Source organism: Catharus ustulatus, chromosome Z (genome assembly GCF_009819885.2).
Source record: "Catharus ustulatus isolate bCatUst1 chromosome Z, bCatUst1.pri.v2, whole genome shotgun sequence".
Lineage (NCBI taxonomy): Eukaryota > Metazoa > Chordata > Aves > Passeriformes > Turdidae > Catharus > Catharus ustulatus.
In genome coordinates this window covers 47104469-47126865 of record NC_046262.2, presented here as the reverse complement: position 1 = coordinate 47126865, position 22397 = coordinate 47104469, and the positions used below count along the sequence as shown (strand labels likewise).

Sequence of the window (22397 nt, the reverse complement as noted above, 5' to 3'; positions counted from 1 at the left end):
TGTCCAGCCATTTTAACAACAGCTGCTAATAAAGATCAGTCTTTTTCCTCATCCTTTCACCTCTATGTTGTGTTTTGGGAGAAATTATCACAGTACATGAAATTGTGTTTTTTCTTCTGACTGAACTCAAAGAACTATCTCTTTGTCCAAGGTGTAATTTCCAACATTAGTGCAATTTATGTCCCTGGTAAGTGGAGGGAATCATTAGCAAACTGAAGGACTTCTCAGTGAAGTTTCTATTTCTCTGATCTATTAGCAGAAATTTTCCTCAAAAAAAACATTGACAGTCTTTCCCATGTAAATCTCACTAAATCCACAGTCAAGAACACCACCTCCTACCAGAGATGGTTAAGGCACTAAGAAACATCAGAAAACTTCCCAAACTTTCCTCCAGTTCCAAATGTGCAAATAAGTTATATTTACAGTAAGAAATGCTTGTATATTTCTCCGACTAGCTATAAATATTCTTCCTGATGAGACCACAGTATGATAGATAATTCTTTTTCCTTGATGACTTGATTTAGATGACTGCCATTCTGCTAGATATAGGGCATGGCTCCCAGAGAAAAATTGATGTTTATTTATGTTATGTATTAGAAACTGCAAAAACTTCTATCTGTCAAACCTGTGTTGTGAGAGAACTCTTCCACTGGCATGCTCAAATCTTCACAAAAGTTAATGTCCTTATTCCTAGTCTTTTAATTAATTGAGAGTAGCCTGGTTTCAGCCTGCTTTTCATCTATGTTTCCTCAGACAAAAATGCTGATTGTCTAGCTCTGGAGACTTGCATGTCCTCTTGTATCTCAATGATAGAAGGACTTACGTACGTTTCCTCTTGAAACAAAGAGCCTGTTTTGGAGACAGAGCTCAAATGGACTTAGTTCTGATTGAAGTGTGAATGCACCTTTTTATTAAAGATTATGTTAAATAAAAAGAAAAGATGAACTGAAAATATTCTTCAAGCTGTAGACAGTAATTCACCAAATGGAGAGAAAGTTGTCCTAGAAGTTTGGGGTCTTCTAGAATATCTCCTGTCATTGTGAGTGCTGTCATAGGTTGCTGATAAAGCACATAGGCACACGTTTGTATCTTCCTGCTGCACTTCTGCACTGAACAAAGAATTTGTCCTCTGCTAGCCAGCAAGACAGGTTTCTCATATTAGTTATGAAACAGTCTTTTGGGTTTTTTTTGTTGAAGAAATCCTTTTGTTTTCTCTTCCATTTTCATGCAGTAGGTCTTCCTCAGTTCAATATGAAAAAACCTGAAGGACATCCAGTTAGGTACACAAACAAAACAATCTTGTGTAAACCCAGTGGTTTCAACAAAGCTAACTTTTGGCTCTGGGCTTTCAACTCTTGCAGCTGACTCACAGCAAGTGGGAAATACATTCCAGTATCATGGTTCACCTCTGATGATGATTGGTATGTGGAATAGGTACAAAATTCAATTCAATCTTTGTAACCTGTGCACTTTAGAAGTTATTATTCTCTGTATGTGCAGTACAGAAAGGGAATACAAATATATATAAAATATGGGGATGTTCAGCTCTTTCTTATCTGATAGTATCAGAAGACTAAACAGAAAACAAAGAAACATGAAAGGCCTTTTATGTTTTGTCACTTCTCAGAAAACAAATTATTCATGACAGAGCTCATAGAGTCTCATCAAAAATTCCCTCCCTTTCCATGCAAACCAGAAATATACTGATTTGCCATCACATTGGGCTAAGAGCCTACTAAACAACTCTGGACTACTAATATTAGGGATAAATGTATATTGCAAATTCTAGGTCTGAAATACCTAGAGCTTTCATGAGCCCCTTCTTGGGGTAGAGTGAGGGATATGAACACAATGCTTTCTGAAATAGTGTTTCAAGGCTTACTTTGTTTGGCCTTACTGTAAGAAGTCACGCAGCTTACAGGTAGTAATTTCTTGAAATTGGGAATATGCTATGTGTTGTTGAAGTATATGTTTTAGCATCATGTTGTAAAATAAAACTTGACATAGGATGGTTGTTATTCTGTAGTATGAAAAATTAGTTATGAGGCATTTGATTTTAAAGTATCAATAATACTGAGTATCAATGAATAATGAATTCAGCTGTAAGGATGCATGCAGAGATACATTAGCAGCAAATAGTCTGGTTTTTTTGCTATAGGCAAAGGGCCCAGAGGGGCTGTTGTACATTACTACTACCTGACTGAGATGTTTTTCTCAGACATACACAACTTTTTAATGCACATGTACAGGATTAATAGCGGCAATACCAGCTGTTTTTACTGAAATCAGGGAAAACAACATTGCTTTACAGTCTAAATTCATCTGGGTTTAATTTGAAGCAGTTTGCTTGGAAAAATGTTTTTAAGTGCAAAAGGTATATTTTACGTGTGCACTTTTCCACCAATTCTGGAAGAAAAGTCATTGTGTGTAATTTCTGGTGCAATGACAAGTATGTCCCTCAAGGCAATATTTGGCCTTTTTTCTGCATATTTTATCCTTAATGTTGGCATCCCCTAAAATGACTTCAGTAAGAAAACTTGTTAGTCAGACACGATGTGAATTCCTTTGCAGGCATTTGGTGGATAACGCTGTCACTGGTTTAAGCCTTATGTGCATTCTTCAAAATCTACATTACAGGGAACATCTGCTTTGTTGTTTGGAAAGTACTAAACATGATTACATTGGATATGCTGCAGCAGAGGAAAATACAGGTTGGAAGTGTATTGGCTGGTGTGAGGATGAGGCTAGAGTGAAGTCCAAAGGGGAATAATATCCCCTTTTCAAAAACAATTGACCAGTGGATTTGGCAGTGTGGGTTTCTGAGTGTTTTTTGAGACATACCAAGGTCAGTTCTAACAAACATTCAGTACAGGCAGGCTATGGAGGAGAAGCTAGATACAAAGGGAGTAGGAGAAGCAAACTTAGGGCTCATTTGTCTCTCCCACTGAAGTCATGGCTTATTTAATTCTTGCCCTTTAAATTTAATGCAGCTGTTGCCATTTGAACTGCGTAACTGAAATATTTCAGCCACATGGTGGCAACTTTCCAGGCCACTAACTTCATAAACTTATATGGCCCTGGTATTAATAATGCTTCTCTTCAGTAACAAAAGAATGTATTTTCATGACCATCTTTTTCCTACCATGAGACCTTAGACAATCAGTAAATTTTAATAATATCCTCTGCTGCAGAACTCTTAGACCAAAACCAAGTTATTCATATCTAATCTTAATTGTTTGCTTCATAAAATGCCTTGGTGATCTGAAGTAGAGGAAAACTTTCTTTATAGGCATGAATCTTTTTTACGGCTTACATGTTATACTCTACTATTAAACAAAACTAATATTTTATGTATCCTAATATGATGAACCGTAAGGGCTAATCTTCATGCTGATTCTCACTGAAAAGGTCTCTGAGGTGATAGTAATCTAAGTCCACAATGAGCTAACAATAATCCTATGCTTGTGCCATGTCTACAGGGTGAAACAGTTCTTGGATAACTATTTCTCCCAACTCATACTTCCTATATTTTGTTTCATTCATGTTGGCTGTATCTTTTATTAATTTTCTTCCCTTTTTTTTTCCTTTGGGGGATTGATGAATAGATATCCCACTACCGAGCAGCTGGCTGACCAGTGTAGTGTGTGGAGCTCTTCAGCCTGACATGTCTGCAAGTAATGTGGATGTATGTAGTTCCTGGGGACAAGCTCTCCACTTTTAAAGATGGTGATCACCATACTAGCCATTGTTTCAGGCTGACAGGCATTTTACACTATTGTTCATGTTACTCCAAACAACTTTATCATGATAGTTCAGAGATATCCATTGTTTCATAAAATTAATTATGATAACCAGATGTAACATGGAAAAAAGACAAAAAAAAAAAAGGTGTATATGCAGAGACTTTGAATATATTTTCTTTAGCTCCACATCCAGAAATTTTAAGTGATCTTTCACATGTAGGTGGAAAGCTTCTGAAATGCCTAGTGTCTTCTCTGACCATTTCTTTTTTTCCCAAATATTTCAGCGTAGATGGGCAGTAGGGTCTGGCTGAAGCTTTGGTTAAGTCCCTTTGAGCTGTCTGCATTTCCTCAGGGAGCTGATAATTCGACCCTGTGGAGAAGAGCTGCTTTAAGGGGAATAGGTGACTAAAGCTGTTTCAGATACACAGCTTGGGAAGGCGCTATGTAGTCTCTTCAAACTATAAACACACTTGAAGTCTTGTGGCCATGCAGATTTCTGGGCAGGGACTACCTGCCCATGAGGCTGCCAGTTTGTGTGCTGGAGCACATCATAACAAAAACTGCTACTGTAGAAGAAAATTCCTGTCTCTTGCCAGCTACTCTGCTGCATCCACAGCCACTAGCTAGTGCTGTGTTTCCAGGCTGTTAATGCCTTGAGTTCAGTATACAACCATTAGTGTCAACCAGGTGCAGCTGCACCCTCTCAGCTGAAACAAACCATCTTGATAAATAAGAAAGCGCTCTTTTTGTGTGTTTGCTTATATTGTTCATGATGGGTGATGCTGGTGCTGCTAAACAAATCTTTTTCTACCTTTTCTCACATGAAATTCAAAATTGAAACAAATGCTTCCAAGTATTTAGAAATTTAAAGATTCTTTTCTGAAAAGCTGACATGCTTGTTTGCTGCACTTTTTAATGCTGTTAGAAAGTAGCTAAGTTGCCTTCCTCTGGCAAAATTTTGGTTACAGATTAATGTTTCTACTTTAAATTATATTCTTGAAAAAAAAAGGTTATGTAATCTTTAGGCTGAAATGGTGGCAGTGGAAGACACCAAAACTCTTGAATTTGTTTTAAGAAAAAAGCGTTTTATTCCACACTGTGTATCTAGACATACATATGGTATGTGATGAGTATGGCATAAAACTCCTCAGAAAGAGAAGAACAATTTTTTGTTAATATAATGTAAGCGGCAGCTCATAATTGTGTAGTCAATCATGCAGTCACATCCACTCCATGTTGAGTGTTCTGTTTCTAAGAAAGGTCCCCTGAGTAATTGAGTAACAGAAATGGCATTCTTTGTGATTATGTTAGCAAATAAGTTTTGAAAATTCAGATGTTGTTAACGACTTTGGTCTTTGAAAGCATGTTGCATTCATGAGCACAGGTGTATGATCACAGTCATAAAAAACTATCAGATTATTCTAGTAACCTTTTTTAAGTATTTTAGTCTATAATAATTGGTAATAGTCAATTAGCAATTCATCAGACCATATCCTAAATTTTATTGATCCAAGATAATCTGTGTCATAAGTGTGTCTTTGATTGAAATTCTGACAAATTACAAAATTAAGTTGTGGATTGACTGCATGCTTCTTAAAAGAACCTATGTATTTCTTTTTGAATAAGGGATGTACAGCTCAACATTTGATCATTTCATTCATTTATTTAACACCACTTAAAGTGAAATTCCTGTAATACCTCATGGGTTCTTTGATTTGAGAGTTTAGTGCATAAACAAAGCAAAGCAAAAGTACTTGGACCATTTCCCATGTCCAAAATACATTCAGAGTCAGAGTCAGTATATTTCTACTTTGTTTTTCACTATTCTTTTGACCTTCTGTAGCTTTTTGACTTATTTGTAGAATATTTTGTGGAAACACAGTTCATGCATTCAAAGATTCCAATTTAGACCACATTTTTAAAAATTCAAATCTTTTTCAAAGAAATGTTCTTTAAAAAAAAATAGCCAATTTTCTCGGAAATAATATTACCAGATTTTCCCTGTTTCCGTGGAAGCTTACAGTTCCAGTCACAGCATATTTTAAGTAACAGTTTTTAAAACACTCTATGTGGAATTTTTGTCTCTCCCACCCAAAATTACTTTAAATAATTATTAAAATGGAAATCTGACAACAATTCAGAATTTCAAAACAAGACACACATAGTTATACAAAAAGCACTATGGAAAATATCAGACTAATTACAGTAAAAGTAAAGAGAAACTCATGTTTTTAATGTACAGTAATTTCACCATTACAAGCTGCACTGATTATAAGCCGCATCTCCGGGTGTTGGCAAACATTTTGTTCTTTGTCCATACACAAGCCGCACCCAATTATAAGCCGCTCTGTCGTTCGCAGCGAGGACCCGCGTGCAACAAAGTTGCCAAATAGTAACAGAATCGTGGGATGGCAGGGTTTACTGACTCGGCTTGGGCTGTGAGGCTTCAGGGCTGCCGACGGGGCCAGGTGGCCCAGCTCGGTGCTGCCGTTCAGCGGGGTCGCTCGGGGCCGGCCACCGCTGCCACTGGGCTCACTTGTCCCGGCCTGGTGCTGCGCCGCAGTGGCAGAGGGGCACGGAGCCTGCCGGTACCCGCAGCGGTGGTGGGAGGCAGAGATGGAGCCTGCTGGCACCCACGGTGGCGGCAGGCGGGGACAGGAGCCCCACGCCTCCCCCCAAGCCGCAGGACCAGCAGGAGGGAGCCCCTCTATCTCCCCCGGCCTGCGCTGCCTGAAGAAGGGAGTCCCCTGCCTTCCCCCCGCCTCACACTGCCTGCGCAGAGCCCAGTTCCACCTGCCACGCAACAGAGTAACCAATTTGTAACAACCGCATAAATGTAGGGTTTTACTGGCAGGTGCTCGACTTTGCAGTTTGCACTGACTCGGTTTGCACTCCCAGGGTTGAAAATGTCAGAAAATTATTCACATATTAGCTGCTCCTGAGCGTAAGCTGCATTTCTGGTGTGGGAGCAAAATTTTAGTCAAAACAGTGTGGCTTGTAATCGTGAAATTACTGTATATGAATAGGAGCTCCGTGAATACAAAGCTTGTAATTGCATGGTAGATATATAATACTATATAATTTAGTTTCTACCATGGCAAAGATAAATACTGGTGCCTTGTTGCATTGACAGCATGTTTAGAAAGTAATACATTAGCTATCAGAAAATAACTGTATGGGAACTTGAATAACTGTTGGAAATAATCTGCATGACCTAAATTGAACATACTTGCATGCAAATTCTTGATAATGATTTCTACCATTTCAGTAAAGGGTATGTGCCATGACTTTGTGAGATTTGCTGTATTCATGTGACTGATTTAACAGTGATACAAAACAGGCCCATTCTGCTGCCAAAATATGTCCACATATACACTTATAAGCACACACACAGAAGCACAGTAGTCTACCAGAAGAAAATCTCATGCAATTATCAGTGAAAATGAATTCCAATGTATATTTTAAATTTAATTTTATAAGTGCTAATAAATTAGATTATTATTGTAGGCATTCATTTAAAATGGGAAAAGGTAGCCCAAACTGAATGGCAAGTTGAACATGAGCCCTGGCAGCCAGGAGGGCCAAGCATGTCCTGGGGGGCATCAGGGACAGCATCACCAGCTGGGCAAGGGAGGGGATTGTCCCACTCTGCTCTGCACTGGAGCAGCCTCACCTCAGTTGCTGGGGGCAGTTTTGGGCACCAGAAGGTAAGAAAGTTATAAACCTATTAGAGAGTGTCCAAAGCAGGCTGCAAAGATGGTGAAGGGTCTGAAGGGAAAGCCATACATGGAGCAGCTTGGGTCACATGTCATACTCAGCCTGGAGGGGACACTAAGGGGAGACCTCATCACAGTCTACATCTTCCTTATTGAAGGGAAACTGAGGGGCAAGCACCAATCTGGTGACCAGGGACAGGATCTGAGCTTGTGTCAGGGTAAGTTTAGGCTGGTTACCAGGAGCAGACTCTTCACCCAGAGGGTGGTGGGCATTGGAACAGGCTCCCCAGGGAAGCGGTCACAGAACCAAGCCTGTCAGAGTCAAGAATTGTTTGGACAGTGCTCTCAGAGATATGGTATATTCTTGGGGCTGTCCTGCATAGCACCAGGAGTTGGATTTTGATGATCCTTCCCTCTTCAAGATACTCTATGATTCTGTGTTTTTATGTCTGAAATGAGAGCATGAAAATCAGATTTTGGTTGAGCCCTCTAAAGTGCGCTAGTCATGTAGGTCCAAACAGTTTCTATTGCAAGAAATGTAGGACATAGAGTACCTGACCCCATGCCTCTGCCTAACCAAAACTTCCAGCAAGAACTATGGCATTTTATTCCTATCCAGTATGGCAGTTTTTAACAGGAATGTACCTACAGAAGTATCCTGTTTTTCTGTTTGCTGGACTTCACAACCTTTTGAGAATAAAGCTTGAAATTAGCTTAGAAAAGAGCAGATTCACAGGAATTCAAATATAATATTTATATTGTCTAATGCTAGGTTTTTCTCTGTTTTATGGAAAAGAATTTTCAATCTATTGGATTTTCTACTGTAGACATTCTTGTCTTTTAAAAATATTTAGTCACAGCTGTTACCCGTGGAGTTTTTACACATAAAGATCAAATTAAAATAGTGATAAATATTGTGCACACATATGTATAAATTGACATGCATACATATCTCTATGTGTATATATACACAAAAATATGGAATTACATACATGTGAATGTATAGTTATATATGTATTTTTTTAAAGTTGGACCATGTGATTTTATTGGAGGGAACAGTCCTACTTCGAGTGCTCTTCTCATCAATAGTTTTAGGGTACCAAGCAGACACTGTGAAAACTAAATAAAAGTGCAAATTCTCTTGTGTCTAATCTCCTGCCAGGAAGAGTCCTCCTTCCCCCTTTCACAGGGAATCACAATCGCATTGCAGTATCTGAAATGGGTTCCCCTCTACTAGAAATTTTCATAATCCAGGCCTTAGTTCTAATGTCTTCACCCACAATCTAAGTAATTAAATTATGGTAATGGTATTGGTTAGATTAATCCATCGGATTCCATTAGTCTCTCAGTTTTACCCAAACTGAATTCTGTAAAGTGTTTGAAGAGGGTGGTACCTTGGTTGTTTGAGGATTGAGGCCATTGTCTCAGTTACTTCTCACAAGAAGTGATGTATTAAAACACTATTGATTCAAACTTGATAGTTTTTATTTGGTTTAAAACCCTTTTAACTATTCCAATCTGGAGCCAAAAATAAATATTACTGAATTTTTCCAACTTACAAGTTATTTGTATTTGCATCATGCTGTTAAAGCAATGGAATTATGTATTATATGCAGTTTTTCCAAGACTCACGAATCCTATTAAATAGTATTAGCAGTTATGGTATTTTTGCAATGAATTTGCTTGTCATTTTCTTTTTCATTATAAAGACATAATGATATGTAAAGACTCTCTTCCATCAATCAACAAAAAACTGTTGAATGTGCTTGAAATATAAGTGAGAAAACTGTCATGAATAATGTTATGTGAAGGTGCAGATGAACAAACTGGCTAATTAGTATGTTATTCAAGAGTTTGCACACTTGGAGGAATAGCTCCCCAGGAATAAAAAGTTTGCCTTGAAATAATATCATCATTTGTTTTAGGCTATTTGATCATTCCATGGAAGGATTCAAAAACTGGGAGTTTATGACTACTCACTGCTGGAGTGAAAAAGCAGCAGGTGATTGGATCTTGGAAATCTGTGACACTCCATCTCAACTGAGAAATTTCAAGACTCCAGGTAGAACTCTAACATTTGTTTGGGCTGTGTGAATTCTGAATAGTGCTTGCTGTTTTCCACCTTTTATTTACAGCTGGAACATTTCACTGGCTTTAGTGTGAAGCTGGAAAGAACATTAATCTAAGTTTAATTTATCAATACATTTTTCGTTTTCAGTGTTATTTACCTTTTAAGATACATAGCTCACTTTTATTCTGAACTTATTTCTGTAGTTTTTTAGATTATTTTCTCTCAAAAAAATTTAACACATAGATCAGCCTTACTCAATCACTGTTACTAGAATTGAATGAGAATTTTAATTCTTTATTTCCACTCTACATTAGCTGTGTCATATTCTGATAACCAGTCTCAACTTTTAAAACAAGTCCAGCCATCAAATCTATTGTCTTATTGCCTGACTCACTAGTCTACATAACCTGATTTTAGTATTTTAGGCTTAGCAAACCCGCAATCATAAGCCAAAATTTGAAAAGCTTTTACACAATATGTGGTTGATTAAGTCACTAATGAGGACCAAGACAAAGTGTGATTTTCAAAATTTCTAAGTAGTAAACGTCTTCTGGGCTTCATAGCTGTCCAGTCACGAAAGGTTCTTAACCAAATGATGTTAAATGCACCACTAAATGAAAAGCAAAGTTTCCAGTACACAAAAAAGGGGTAGTCACTAAGTGTGTTTGGAAAAGTAGCCATAGATTATAAGCAAAACTGGTCAGGGATTCAAGAGGAGGTTTTGTGTTTGGTTTTTTTTTTAATTTTCAGTGCTTTAGAATTTGATAGATGGGAGGTATTAAGCATCAAATAAGTAATTTAATTTTATTCAGATTACTGAAAAGAGATAAAAATCAAGTATTTTTTACTTCATTTTACACTTGTTATTCCTGACACATGCAGGAACATCTCTGGTGTGAAGGACAAGTTAGGGTAGCTCTTCATCTTTGTGTGTTCTAGAACCCATTGGTTCATCCAACAGGCATGAAGGACAGCAACCGAGCAACACATTTCAGCTATTTCCCTCTTCTCTTCCCTGACAGACCCCTTGCAATAAAAAAGAGGTAACATGGAGCCATTTTGCAAACTTTTAATCTGGGCAGTTCTCCAGCTATATTGTACAGGCCTTTTACACCACCAGGACGGTCTCAAAGTGGCCTGCTACATTTTCAGCTTTACACTTCAAGACCAGTTCCTGCACACTCTTGCACACTACAGCTACATATATAGTTGTATAGGTTTATTGATTTCAATACATTATATATACTCTCTCAGTGCTACAGTAGCTAATCTAATGGAACTGATTTCCTTTCCTCCATCAGAACTAAGGCCTAAAGATGCAACTCTGGAAGAAAAGGCACAGTAAGGCTAGAGGATTGAGAGAAAATAGGTCTGCAAAACTAAGGGGTGTGGAGGAAGCTGGTCTATTGAAAGAATCCTGCTGGAGAGCTTATCCTCTACTTTGTTTTAACCACAATGTGAAACACTGTTGACACTAGTTTGGTTTTTATGTGCGTTTGGTTGTCACGAGATGCAGTATCGTTGTGAATTTGGATCCTGGTTCATTGTATACTGTCTAGTAATGTATCCCCCATCTTTCTAGAGCAGTGGTTGCCCTCTGATGAAAGCTGTCCAGTAACTCTTCCGTTCAAAAAGATTTGGAAGTACCTGCCATATGTTAGTGGTGGATAAATTCAGCTGTTTGGGCATATCGGGATTAGTCTCTGCACTGAAGAGAACATGAAGTAAACAAAAGGTGCTTAAACATAATTTATGCCTGGTGCCTCTCCAATTCATGGTGCCTCTCCAGTTTATCACCATAACCTGCAGTTTATCACACTGATATCATCATCATGCCTGTTTCCTGTTTGTGTTCTGTGCATGTGTTTGCTCAGCTCTTGAAAGGTCTTATAATTAAGAATTGCCATTTTTCTGTAATCCAATTAAAAAGAAAGACCCAACATGTCGTCATATCCCTGCATTGGCAAGGTAATACCATATCTGTTACCTGAAAAGAAATTAAGAGTCCAGTTCATGAAAGTAGTGCATGTGATTTCTACATTTAATTCTGTTGAGTTTATGGAGCTGGATATATGTTTGCTCTGAAACATTGTAATATACCCTTTCTTCTATAGATACGACATGGGATCTGTGTTACACATCCTAAATGCAAGCAGGGAAAGAATTATTCTAGCCAGACTAAATGATGGAATCATCCAAAAATAGGGGAAGAAACATTTTGGCTTAAATGTGCATATTTTTTAAAATTCATTATAAAGGTGTGCATGTTTGCAAATATACTTAGTTATTGAAATATTTTCATTGTGCAGATTAAACCCACCTTGAGGCAGTCCACATTTATTTACTGACAAGTCACAGAAATTTTTCTTTCTTATTTACTGAACCATTCTTTAAAGGTGGCTAATCTCCTTAGAGACCCCACATTATTCCTCTTATATTATATTCCTCTTATTATTATATGTGTTCAGCATAACAATCTTTCCTGCAATGATGTTAGTACAAGATCTTCAGTGTGTGTAAAATCAAAATACGATATGCTATGCCTTAGGAGCATGTTTACCTGTGATTATTTGTAGTAGGTTCTTGAAAATAGACTTACTGGTGTTCCAGGAGAAATAGAAAAATTTGGGAAGTTCAGTGAGTTTTGGCTCATAATAAATGAGGATAAAAAGATCTGAATAACTTAGCAAAACATACTTTTTAAAAATTGCATCCAATGTATTACGGGTAGTATGCTGTAGAAGTGGTTTAAAACACAAAAAAGGCAGAGACTGGACATCAAGAAGCTGTATATTTGAAAGGGCTATAGAGACGACTGCATATCTGGTTAAAAATTATCTCCCTGTGTGACCTCTTTTTTAAAAAGAAAAATGCCGTTAATGACACAGTTGGATCAGTCTAAGGAACATTGCAATGTAACTTGATTCCCACATGGAAGGAAATACATTATTTGGGTCTTTTAATCAAGAGTTATATGTCTATGGGTAGGAAAAGACAAATTGTAAACAAGATGTATCCAGTTTTACGGCCAAGGTAATTAGCCAAATAGTTTGGCAGCAGGTGTGGTAGATTCATCAGCAGTTAATTTTTAAAATCAAGATCAAATGTCTCTTTAAAGGAAGTAATAATTCAGATATGAAAGGTTGAAAGCTACTGTGTGACACAACTGCCATATGATATAGTCTCTGGTTTGTAGTTTCTACTCAAAAACTGAGGATAAAGCAGAGGAGGTTTCATATGAAGTGCAGAAATTTTTGTCTTAGAAAAATTAAATTTTGTCCTAGAAAAATTAAATTGGATTGGCAAGATACATAGAGATAACAGAGATTCCTATCTTCAGTCCTAATATAAACAATTTCAAAGAATTTGTTTATGATCTGTCAGGTAGTGTATTTGCCTCTTGTTGCTTACTGCCAGAAGTATGCATGTACAAGCAGAGAGATACTTGTCTTCGTCATATTGAAAAAAATATAGAAAAACACTTGTAAAGGTCAAATTAATTTGATTGTACTGATTGAAAAAGTCCAAGTGAACAATATTTCAAGTTATTGAGTATCATTAAAATGAAAGAAGAGGAAGATTGCTTGAATTTTACGTGAAGTACACTACATTATTTTCTTGGGAAGTGTCATACCTGGATTGCATTTCTCATTAAATAGTTCTCCTTGTGAAGAGTTTTAACCACAGCCTCCAAAACAGGATCATTCAAATTCTCCCTGCTTCTCTGATTTCTCTTTATTCTAATGAAAATTTGGTATTTACAACTAGCTATTCCAGCACAGATTAACATAACCAAGATGATGGACTGACACCAAATTTAGGTTGCAGTGTCAAGTTACCTTTTCAAGCAGGGATGTGGTTTTTGTGCATCTTTATTTTAGGCATTATTTAAGGCCTGAGTGCTTTTACTCTTTCTCCAAATTTATTCAACTGATAGTATAGAGAGAAAGGTGGGGGCTGAAAGTTCACTCTTTATGTTCTGACAGCATGAACTGATGACTTTATACACCTTTATCATTTTATTCTTCCCCAAAAAAAACTTACCAGGAAGTCAGATAGTGCTTCCGGTGGCTGGACAATGTTTTCTGTCTTCAGTCAGATATTAAGAGGATAAAATATTAGTGATGATTGCAGACAGTACAGTGGTATATCTTCCAAATAAAAGGCACAAATAAATTACAAATTATGCTTGTTTGAGGGGTACTCTGATGTTGTTCCATGGAGATTTTAAGAGAAGGTATTTCTTGTTCATCATCTTGTGTTCCTAAAAGTCAATGAAAGGTACTCTTAAGTAATCCCTTTCTTAAGTGAGAATTCTGAATGAAGCTACTTAGCGAAAAGGTCTCAATTAATAATTTCTGGACAATTAATAGTGTTCTGAGGGGGAAGTAAATCCCAGAGCAAAACCACTTTATACAATACCATATAAATTTTCCAAATAACTGTATGCCCAGATGTTTTTTATATTGTTTATATTGTTTGGCCCATGGTGCAAACCTTTGCTAGACCTACAAGAGATTGGAGTGCAATGAAAATACAATATAAAGATCTGATTGAAGAAAATATGCTGTCTCAGCTTATAGTAAAACAACTATTGCACTTACTTGACAAGCAATGACTTCCATACCTACTCATAACAACTTGCTTAAAAGTGACATATTTTTGCAAGACACAGAGAAGTAGTTCTGAAAACAGTTTTTTAATACTTAATTCCAGGCAAATTGAAAGAGTGGTCCTTAGTACTGTATGGAACATCCATCCAACCTTACTCACCAAGAAATGATTTTTCCAAAGTGGAAAGAGTGCGCTCTAGTCCAGTTGAAGACCCTACAGAAGATTATACAACGGATGACTATTCAGGTGTGTACATTCATTTACTCTGTTTGTGCATTTACTGAACCCTTAGTGGCTTTAAAGATGACCTGAGAATCTGCATATGTAAAATGTTCAGTGAATTGGATTCTTCATGGAAGATGAGAAGTATTTGCTTCATATTTGAAAGCCGGGTGTTTGAGTTTGCATGCATTTAATTGTATATTTTTAAGGTACACTTAACATGCTATGAAGAATGCGCTGTTTTGCATATAAATATATAAAGCTATATGTACACTTGTGCATATATACATGAGAAGAACATTATCTTCTACATCTATGTTGTTTCTCCCTGATCCCTGTAGAAGTTTTTCAGCCTTGTCATTAGACTTTAGTAGAGCTAGAGTTTTAGCACTGCAAAATAAGTCAAGTGGGCAGTTTGTTACATGTAATCCACCTTTAGCAGTACCATGTGATTAATCTGAAGTATATCTCTGGCCAGCAAAAAGGAGGACAATGTTCAATTTGGTATTTTCTGTTATTCCGTTCTCCTTTCATAGCATGTCAGTCACAGTCTCTATTTTAGAGGGACAGCTGCGGAACTCCTTGTTTTGGTAGGTGATGAAACACTACTATCTCTGCTGTAAAGGTCATTATCTACTTAAGTTTTTGTATGAAGCAAACTCAACACATTTCATTCAGGAGAGAGCAGTGATCCTGAAAGTTGTGACTTCACCCAGAGTCATTGTTCACTTGCCTAAAGGTGAGACTTGATGCTTCTCTCCTCCCATGGCAGGAAGGATCTATTTGAAAATTGTAAGAGCACAATCATAGAATATCTTAACTTGAAGCAGATCCACAAGCATTATTATCAAGCCTAACATGAATGCAGGTGAGATGGAAGACTTGGGAATCAGTGAGTACTAACTGAGAGTTTTGTAGCATGTAGCAGTAGAGAGCATCAGGGCCCTGGTAACTGGTTCATTGTGTCATGGTAGCCATTTGGACCAGTTGATACCCACTCAGGAACCAGAGTAGCCACTGCTTATGATATTCATTATTTATGTTGTCCTTCTTTTTATAAGTTATTTTGTTAATCATTCCTAATCATGAATTGCAGAAGTCTGTGCACATTTCCAAATAAAACAAGGATGCCATACTTGTTTAAAAAGCTTGCCTTTTTTTCTGAAGTTTTGAATTCAAATCAAACAGGTATTCATGAAACCTCCCAGTCCAACCATCAAGGAGCCACTCCAGCAGCCATACTCTCAACACCTGAGCTAGGACCAAGACCTACACTGCTACACGCCCCACACTCACATAATCATACCAGGTTTCCTCACTAGCTCTACCCTAGTTTTCCTATAGCAGAGTCTCAGGCTTCCCAATCCTTAATCTTAATAACCTAATCTTGGTGCATAACTAAATTTAACAAATAACAGCTTGAGTTTAGTGCCTATGAGCAGGGACCCTTGGGCTTTTATACCTTTACAGTTTAAGTGCATGAAAATCTCAGGGTCTTTGGCTCTTACTGTGTCTCTACGTGTTCAGTCACCTCACTGGTGACTCACTGACATAGGTCCCCATGTTACTTTTTATGCAAAGGGTCTGCGCAGCCTCTTGCTTGGAGCTTCTGCCACCCAGAGCTCAGTCTTGAGCTCACAGTGCAGGTAGCAAGCTAGATGTGCTAGGTGTAGTATTCAACACAGGGAAACAGAGTAATTTCATTCTGCAATAAAACACTGTTTTAAGGTGTCCATTAAGAGAGAAATTTTAATCCCTTTCCCCCTCTGTATTCTGTTTTTCTTACAGGTCCCTGTAATGCAGAATGCAGTAAAGTAGGGTGTGATGGGCCAGGACCAGATCATTGTACTGACTGTCTGCACTATTACTACAAATCTAAAAACAACACAAGGTAAGAGAAAGAGAAAAGAACTTTACTTCATTGATTTCTTAGTATATATCTTAACTTTCTTTCCTCTTCATTGCAGTCATGGATAATTCATTTTCCCCTGATTTTGAAAAATTTCCTTTGGAGTTAAAAAAACCCCAAGCCCTAGCTAATCAGAATTTAAAATACAACTTTGAAAAACCCTTCTCTGATTATATCCCCACCTCTTTTTTTTTTTTTTAACTCCATAACAAGCTTTCTCTGTATATATATGTATTTATAGACTCTCATAGGTACTACAGTGGATGTGATTATGTGAACAACATAGGAAGATTTTACTGAAAAAATTATACTGTAGTCTGCCTGAAAAGACATTTGCTGGTGAGACAGCATGTATAGGGACATAAATGCAAGAGAGTCAGCTTGATGCAGTGCTTTGAAGGGTTATGTCATAGTAAACACATGATCATTAGAAAAGCAGCAATGCTTAGAAATACTTCTGCTTTGCAGTCATGGTCCAGGAATGTGGTGGCAGGTTATTTCATTAACAATTCTGCCTTCTCTTCCCTGCTGTCTGCAGGATCTGTGTTTCGACCTGCCCACCTGGTCACTACAATGCAGACAAGAAACGATGTAAAAAATGTTCACCCAATTGTGAAACCTGTGTTGGAGGCCATAATGACCAGTGCATGACCTGTAAATCTGGCTACTACCTGAATGAAGTAACCAATAGCTGTATTACCAGCTGCCCTGATGGGTTTTACCTGGATAAGAGTTAGTATTTCTTGTTGGTTTTGTATTGTGGGCTACAGATTGTGATCTGGGGAGGTTGCTGGAATGCTAATGAGCAGGAAAAGTGTATGTTGCCCTCTTATCCTATTCCTTTTATTAAATTGTTGCCAAGTGTGATCAAGAATATCCTGAATAATATTCCTTTTTTTAAAAAACTATACTTATTTCAGGCTGTCTTTTCAGCTGGAGGTACCGGGGTGTAACAGTAGCAGAACCAGGGGAGTTCAAGAGCAAGTCAGATGAAGGACAGAAAAGGTTATCACTGCTTGGGAAAGGGACAGACAGCACCTATTCTGACCATGATGCCCCATTCAGACAGATTATACAGCACCAGAAGTGAGAGCTAAGACACTGGCCGTGGCCAATGAACCAGAGCTCTAGTTAAAACAGTGTCTTCAGATGTAACATGATTCCAAATAATGGTTCTGACAGATCTGAGCACCTCCAGAGTGGTGTGGCTTCCCAAGAGCAATAGTCCTCAGCTATGATAGGTACCTGCATTCAGCTTCCTCCTGTGATTGCCAAGCAGATTGTCCATGTTTAATTTCCCACTTTGGCTAATAAAAATACTTAGGCATTTATTCAAATATGCTTAAAACTATGGTGACTTTTGCTATGTTTAGACACTTCTTAGAAGAGAAATATGTTCTTGGGAGCCTTGTTCATATAAGTACCTAACCTTCTGCTTTATCCAGCATGAAGCTGTGTGTTTGTTTTCGAGAATTAGTAAAAACAGGTCCTACCTTAATTTTTCCATTTTCACTGTGTGAGAACTACAATAAAGAGAACTCTTTTCCATACAAATTAAGAGGGATAAAGAAAAATTTAGGATGAAATGGGGAACTAAAATTTTCTTCTCAGAAGGGTATGTGTCACTGCGTGTCAAAAGACAGCAGGGCTGATGAGAGAGAGACGTTCCTTAAAGAAGGGATCTCTAGAGATAAAAAGACAGTTGTTAAATAATTTATGTTCTGCTATGTTAAAAGCAGATCTGTTTATGCAGGTGTGTCTTTTAGCACCAGATCAGGAAGACAGGACAGACTGCTTGCATGGAAAGGGTAAGATTGCAGGACAGTCTCCAGAACATATGGCAATCATTAGTGCATATCACTGCTATATGAGAAGGTGACTTAAGTCTGTATTATAAATTGTGAATGTAAATTTTAAGTGTTTATAGAAAATTATAATAGCCTTAAAACATATTTTTCTCAGGGTAAAACTATAACTTCAAATGTATGGAAATACTGTAAACCATTCAATATTTGATGAAAAAAAAGCCAATGATAGGCAGAATTTTGCTATTTTAGTCAAGCTTGATGTTGTTGTCAAACTAGAAAGTAGTAAGTCATGCAATAATATATTCATACAATTTTATCAAACAAAACTGACCAAGGTTTTGTGGGCTCTTTTCTTTTTTTCTCTTGTAGATAAGATTGTTTGTCGAAAATGTAGTGAAAACTGCAAAACCTGTGTTGAATTCCAAACCTGCACGGAATGCAGACATGGCCTAAGGTAAGGAAATCATGTATGTCTCTAAACATAGTATCTGAAGAAGTAGACAAGTCTGTAGGTACACAATGAATAAATTCAGATAGCTGTTTAACCTTGCATGGCTCTTGTTTCATCTCTTCCAATGTGATTTAGTCTGTAATAGTGATCCTGTGTGCCGATTTGGGTGACAACAGATTTTTAGAAGGCCTTTCATTTCAGGTAACAACCACATTCATATGGAAAGCTGGGTTCTTCAATTTCTGACCTACAGTATGTCAGGATAATTTCAGAAGTTGAACTAATGTACTGTATTAATCTTTCTGATTCATTCATGTGCTGGTTAGAAATTATTTTCTTATCTTTCACTTCTTCATGTATCCAGTCATTCACTTACCTCAAGTGCCTGAGGCTCAATTCTATCACAGTACAGTGAACGTATATTTTAAATGGCAGGGGACATTTTTTCCTTCAGAGGGGAACTTAATTATTCTTAAAAATCATAGGTAAAACATACAAAGCAGCAGTACACATTCCAAGCTCCTTTACAAAGAATGACTTTTTGAAACAAGTAGCAAGGGTCAAAAATCTTATAATATTCCTGACAGACTGTATGCTGGCTTAGTGCCACAAAAAATATGAAGTCAGTCTTCTGTATCTGTAGGTATTCTTTTGAACGCAGGTATTGTGTTAATGTTTTAACACTGAGGTTTCATGTGCCATTAAAGTGGATTCTCATCTCTTAGTAAAAGCTGAACATTTGCTTCTACAACATCAATAGCTGGATTGTTTTATTGAAATTGCAATATTAAAAAAAAAATTAAAACCTAACCTTCATGTTTTCTTGGGCAATTTTAGCAAATTGAGAGTCATCTTTGGTAACATTTTTTTAAAATGTGTGGGAATAGCAAATAAATGGAGCCGTTCAGGACATGCATTTCATATTCCATGGTTGTTCCATACTTTCTGCATTTTCTTGGCAGAGGTGTCAGTGAGCAGGGCCCTCCTTGAGTGGGTCTTGAGAGACCTGGATTCCAGATTTGCTCCATTACTGGCCCATTAAATCAACTTGGGCAAATTATTTTCCCATCTATAATAACATGATAATGCTATATCCATTGTAAAGCTCTTTGAGGTGTGTTGTTGAGGAAAAGCAAGAGAAAAGCAAGGATTGTGAAGTTTTGTTGAATTGCTAGTTTATTTTTTAAACTGAGACTGAATATACTCTTGAAAATTTTCAGTGGGACCAAACATACCTGGCTATGGCTCGATCCAATCTGTAAAAACATGGTTAACATTCAGAGTGGAAAAACCCCAGAGCTGATGAGCATTTTTAGAGAAAGTGTTGAATTGGATAAATCCTGAGGTTCCACAGAAGGTGGTAAACATGGTAGAGAAATTCTAGTTAAAAAAAAAAATTCAATCAAACAAACAAAACCCAAACCCCAACTGCTATAGGCACCATATAACATGAAAGTAATAAAGGAATACATGAAAATGTGGCTCCTTATGCTATTTCTTTTCCTGTTACTTATATTTTTGTGCTCTCTCAATAGGGCCTGCATCTGTAATTTCAGCAAGTCTCACAAGCCACCCAGAACTGGCATTCAGTTAGCAAGTTTCTTAGCATTTTTTTAATGCTGACCCTGTGCCAAATTCCTTGTGAATAATCACATTTTATATGCCTGAATTTTTAGTGCTGCTTGTTATTGTTGATTTTTTGTCTGTCCCCTATTACTTGGTAGCATTTACAAAGAGTTTGTAAACAGCTTCTTTACTTCACTGTGGGTAAAACTGCTTTGCATTCCCTCTTTAAGTTGTTGGTCTCTCTAAATTTGTGGAATATGACCAGTGAAGGAAGCTGATGAATCGTAATATATGGGTATATACGACTGGACTGTGCACGATCTTGTTGTCTTCTGTTGCCATTACCTGTCTTTTACTTTTTTTCCTTTTTACAATAGTTTGCATGGCACCAGATGTGCTATCCGCTGTGAAGAAGGAAAATACCATAATGGCAGAGAATGTGAACCATGCCACCGTTCCTGTGCAACGTGTGCAGGTAACCCCTGACATTTGTCTGCATGATTTTCATTACTGTATGATTTTATCTCTGATTTTATTCCACTGTATCACAGTTACAGTATAACATGATTATTTACATATGAATCTTTCATTCTCTTAGTAGCTTTTAATTACATTTTAAATATGGCAAACTTCTTTCAGCTAGCATAGAAATCTAGGTTTTTAATTGAAAGACTTCATACAGTTTTTCTTCTTTTCTTTTTTTTTTTCCAATTTGTGTTTTATTTTAGTAGAACTTACTACAATTTCCAGTAATGCCTTCCATTTTCTTCCAGGGATGGAATAATGACTGGTAGATTTTGTGGGAGCTTTAGAACTGCAGTCATTTATTTCAGAAAAGATACGGAGAAATAACATAATTGTTTATTTTAACTACGTACCTACTTTCTAACAATTTCTCTTTGGACTAAGGTGCTGGAGTAGATGCCTGTATAAATTGCACACAGGGTTACTTTATGGAAGATGGAAGATGTGTGCAGTCCTGCAGTAGTGGTTATTACCTTGATCACTCCACTGAAAGTGGATACAAAAGCTGCAAAAGGTATGATCACTGGCTGTTATATCATATTAGGTAGTATATTAGCTTTACTGTGTCAGAAATTCTCATACTTACTAGAAGATAAAACACTGTTGACATCAAAATATACAAAAAATACTTAATGCTAAGTAAATGAAGGAAAAGATATTATTATTTTTGTTGTAGTTCTTGGTATTATTACTATTATTATTACTATTATATGATTTATATTCATACAGGTCCTATAAAAATATTTTTTCTGGTATTTGTGTGTGACCTTCACTTTATCTGACAGAGGATCTGCATTTCTCAATAGCAAACAAAACTAATCAAACTATGGGTTTTTTCATTGCAAGTTAATTACTGTTTATAAAGACCATTTCAGTTCTTCCACTGCATATTTATAAACAGCACAGGTATATTCTAAACTACTCTCCAGAATATCTTACCTGACTCAAGTGTACAACTGGCTGGACAAAGTAGTGCTGTGCAAGGAACTCTTTTTCTATTCCATACTTTGTTAAACAAATATGATTTGTTATCCTTTGGAATAATTTATTATTGACACAGATCCAAGTTCAGGGCAGGAAGGGAATCATTGTGTGTTTCAGTGTACAGTAATTTCACGATTAAAAGGCACACCCTTTTGACTAAAATTTTGGTCCAAATCCGGACGTGCGCCTTATAGTAGGGTGCGCATTATATAATGTACAAAGTTGCGAAATTTGCCAACCCGGAAGTGCGATCCATGAGCCAAGCCCCCGGCGAGCAGGAACCGCGCAGAGTGGGTGGGACTGGGCAGCCCCCGGCCAGCAGAAGCCGCACAGGGAAGGAAGGAATGGGCAGCCCCACGTCGCCCTGAGCCGCAGGCGACCTGAGCCAGGGGCAGCCCTGCGCCCCACTGCCCCTGAGCTGAGGGCGTCCCCAAGCTGCGGGTACCCTGAGCCGAGGGCAGCCCCGCACCGTGCTGCCCCCGAGCTGTGCAGCCCCAAGCTGAGGGCAGCCCTGCCCCGAGCCAAGGGTGGCCTGAGCCGAGGGCAGCCCCAAGCCACCGGCAGCCCGAGCCAAGGGTGGCCCGGCTCCAAGCCGACGGCGGCGCCGCCCTGCGCCGCGCCAAGCCGAAAGCAGCCCGAGCTAAGAGTGGCCCCGCCCCGAGCCGAGGGCGGCCCCGAGCTGCAGGCGCCCTGAGCCAAAGATGGCCCTGTGCCACTCCGCCCCCGAGCCAAGGGTGGCCCCGCCCCATGCCAATAGGGGCATGCCGGGCCATGGCTGGCAGGGGCAG

General features: G+C 38.0%; 1 protein-coding gene across 4 annotated transcripts in view; it reads left to right on the top strand.

Annotated features, from left to right (window-relative positions):
* PCSK5 (proprotein convertase subtilisin/kexin type 5) overlaps positions 1 to 22397 on the top strand; it is a 264705-nt gene that overhangs the window by 176626 nt on the left and 65682 nt on the right. For 2 of the 4 annotated variants that reach the window (XM_033084735.2, XM_033084736.2), the window contains exons 13-19: positions 9385 to 9521; positions 14247 to 14390; positions 16155 to 16257; positions 16814 to 17007; positions 18453 to 18537; positions 20478 to 20575; positions 21010 to 21139. In XM_033084735.2, coding sequence (XP_032940626.1) covers positions 9385 to 9521; positions 14247 to 14390; positions 16155 to 16257; positions 16814 to 17007; positions 18453 to 18537; positions 20478 to 20575; positions 21010 to 21139 — 891 coding nt within the window. Of the gene's footprint in view, positions 1 to 9384; positions 9522 to 11112; positions 11266 to 14246; positions 14391 to 16154; positions 16258 to 16813; positions 17008 to 18452; positions 18538 to 20477; positions 20576 to 21009; positions 21140 to 22397 lie in introns of those variants that run through there. The other 2 variants (XR_004420644.2, XM_033084738.2) reach the window with 2 other exon arrangements.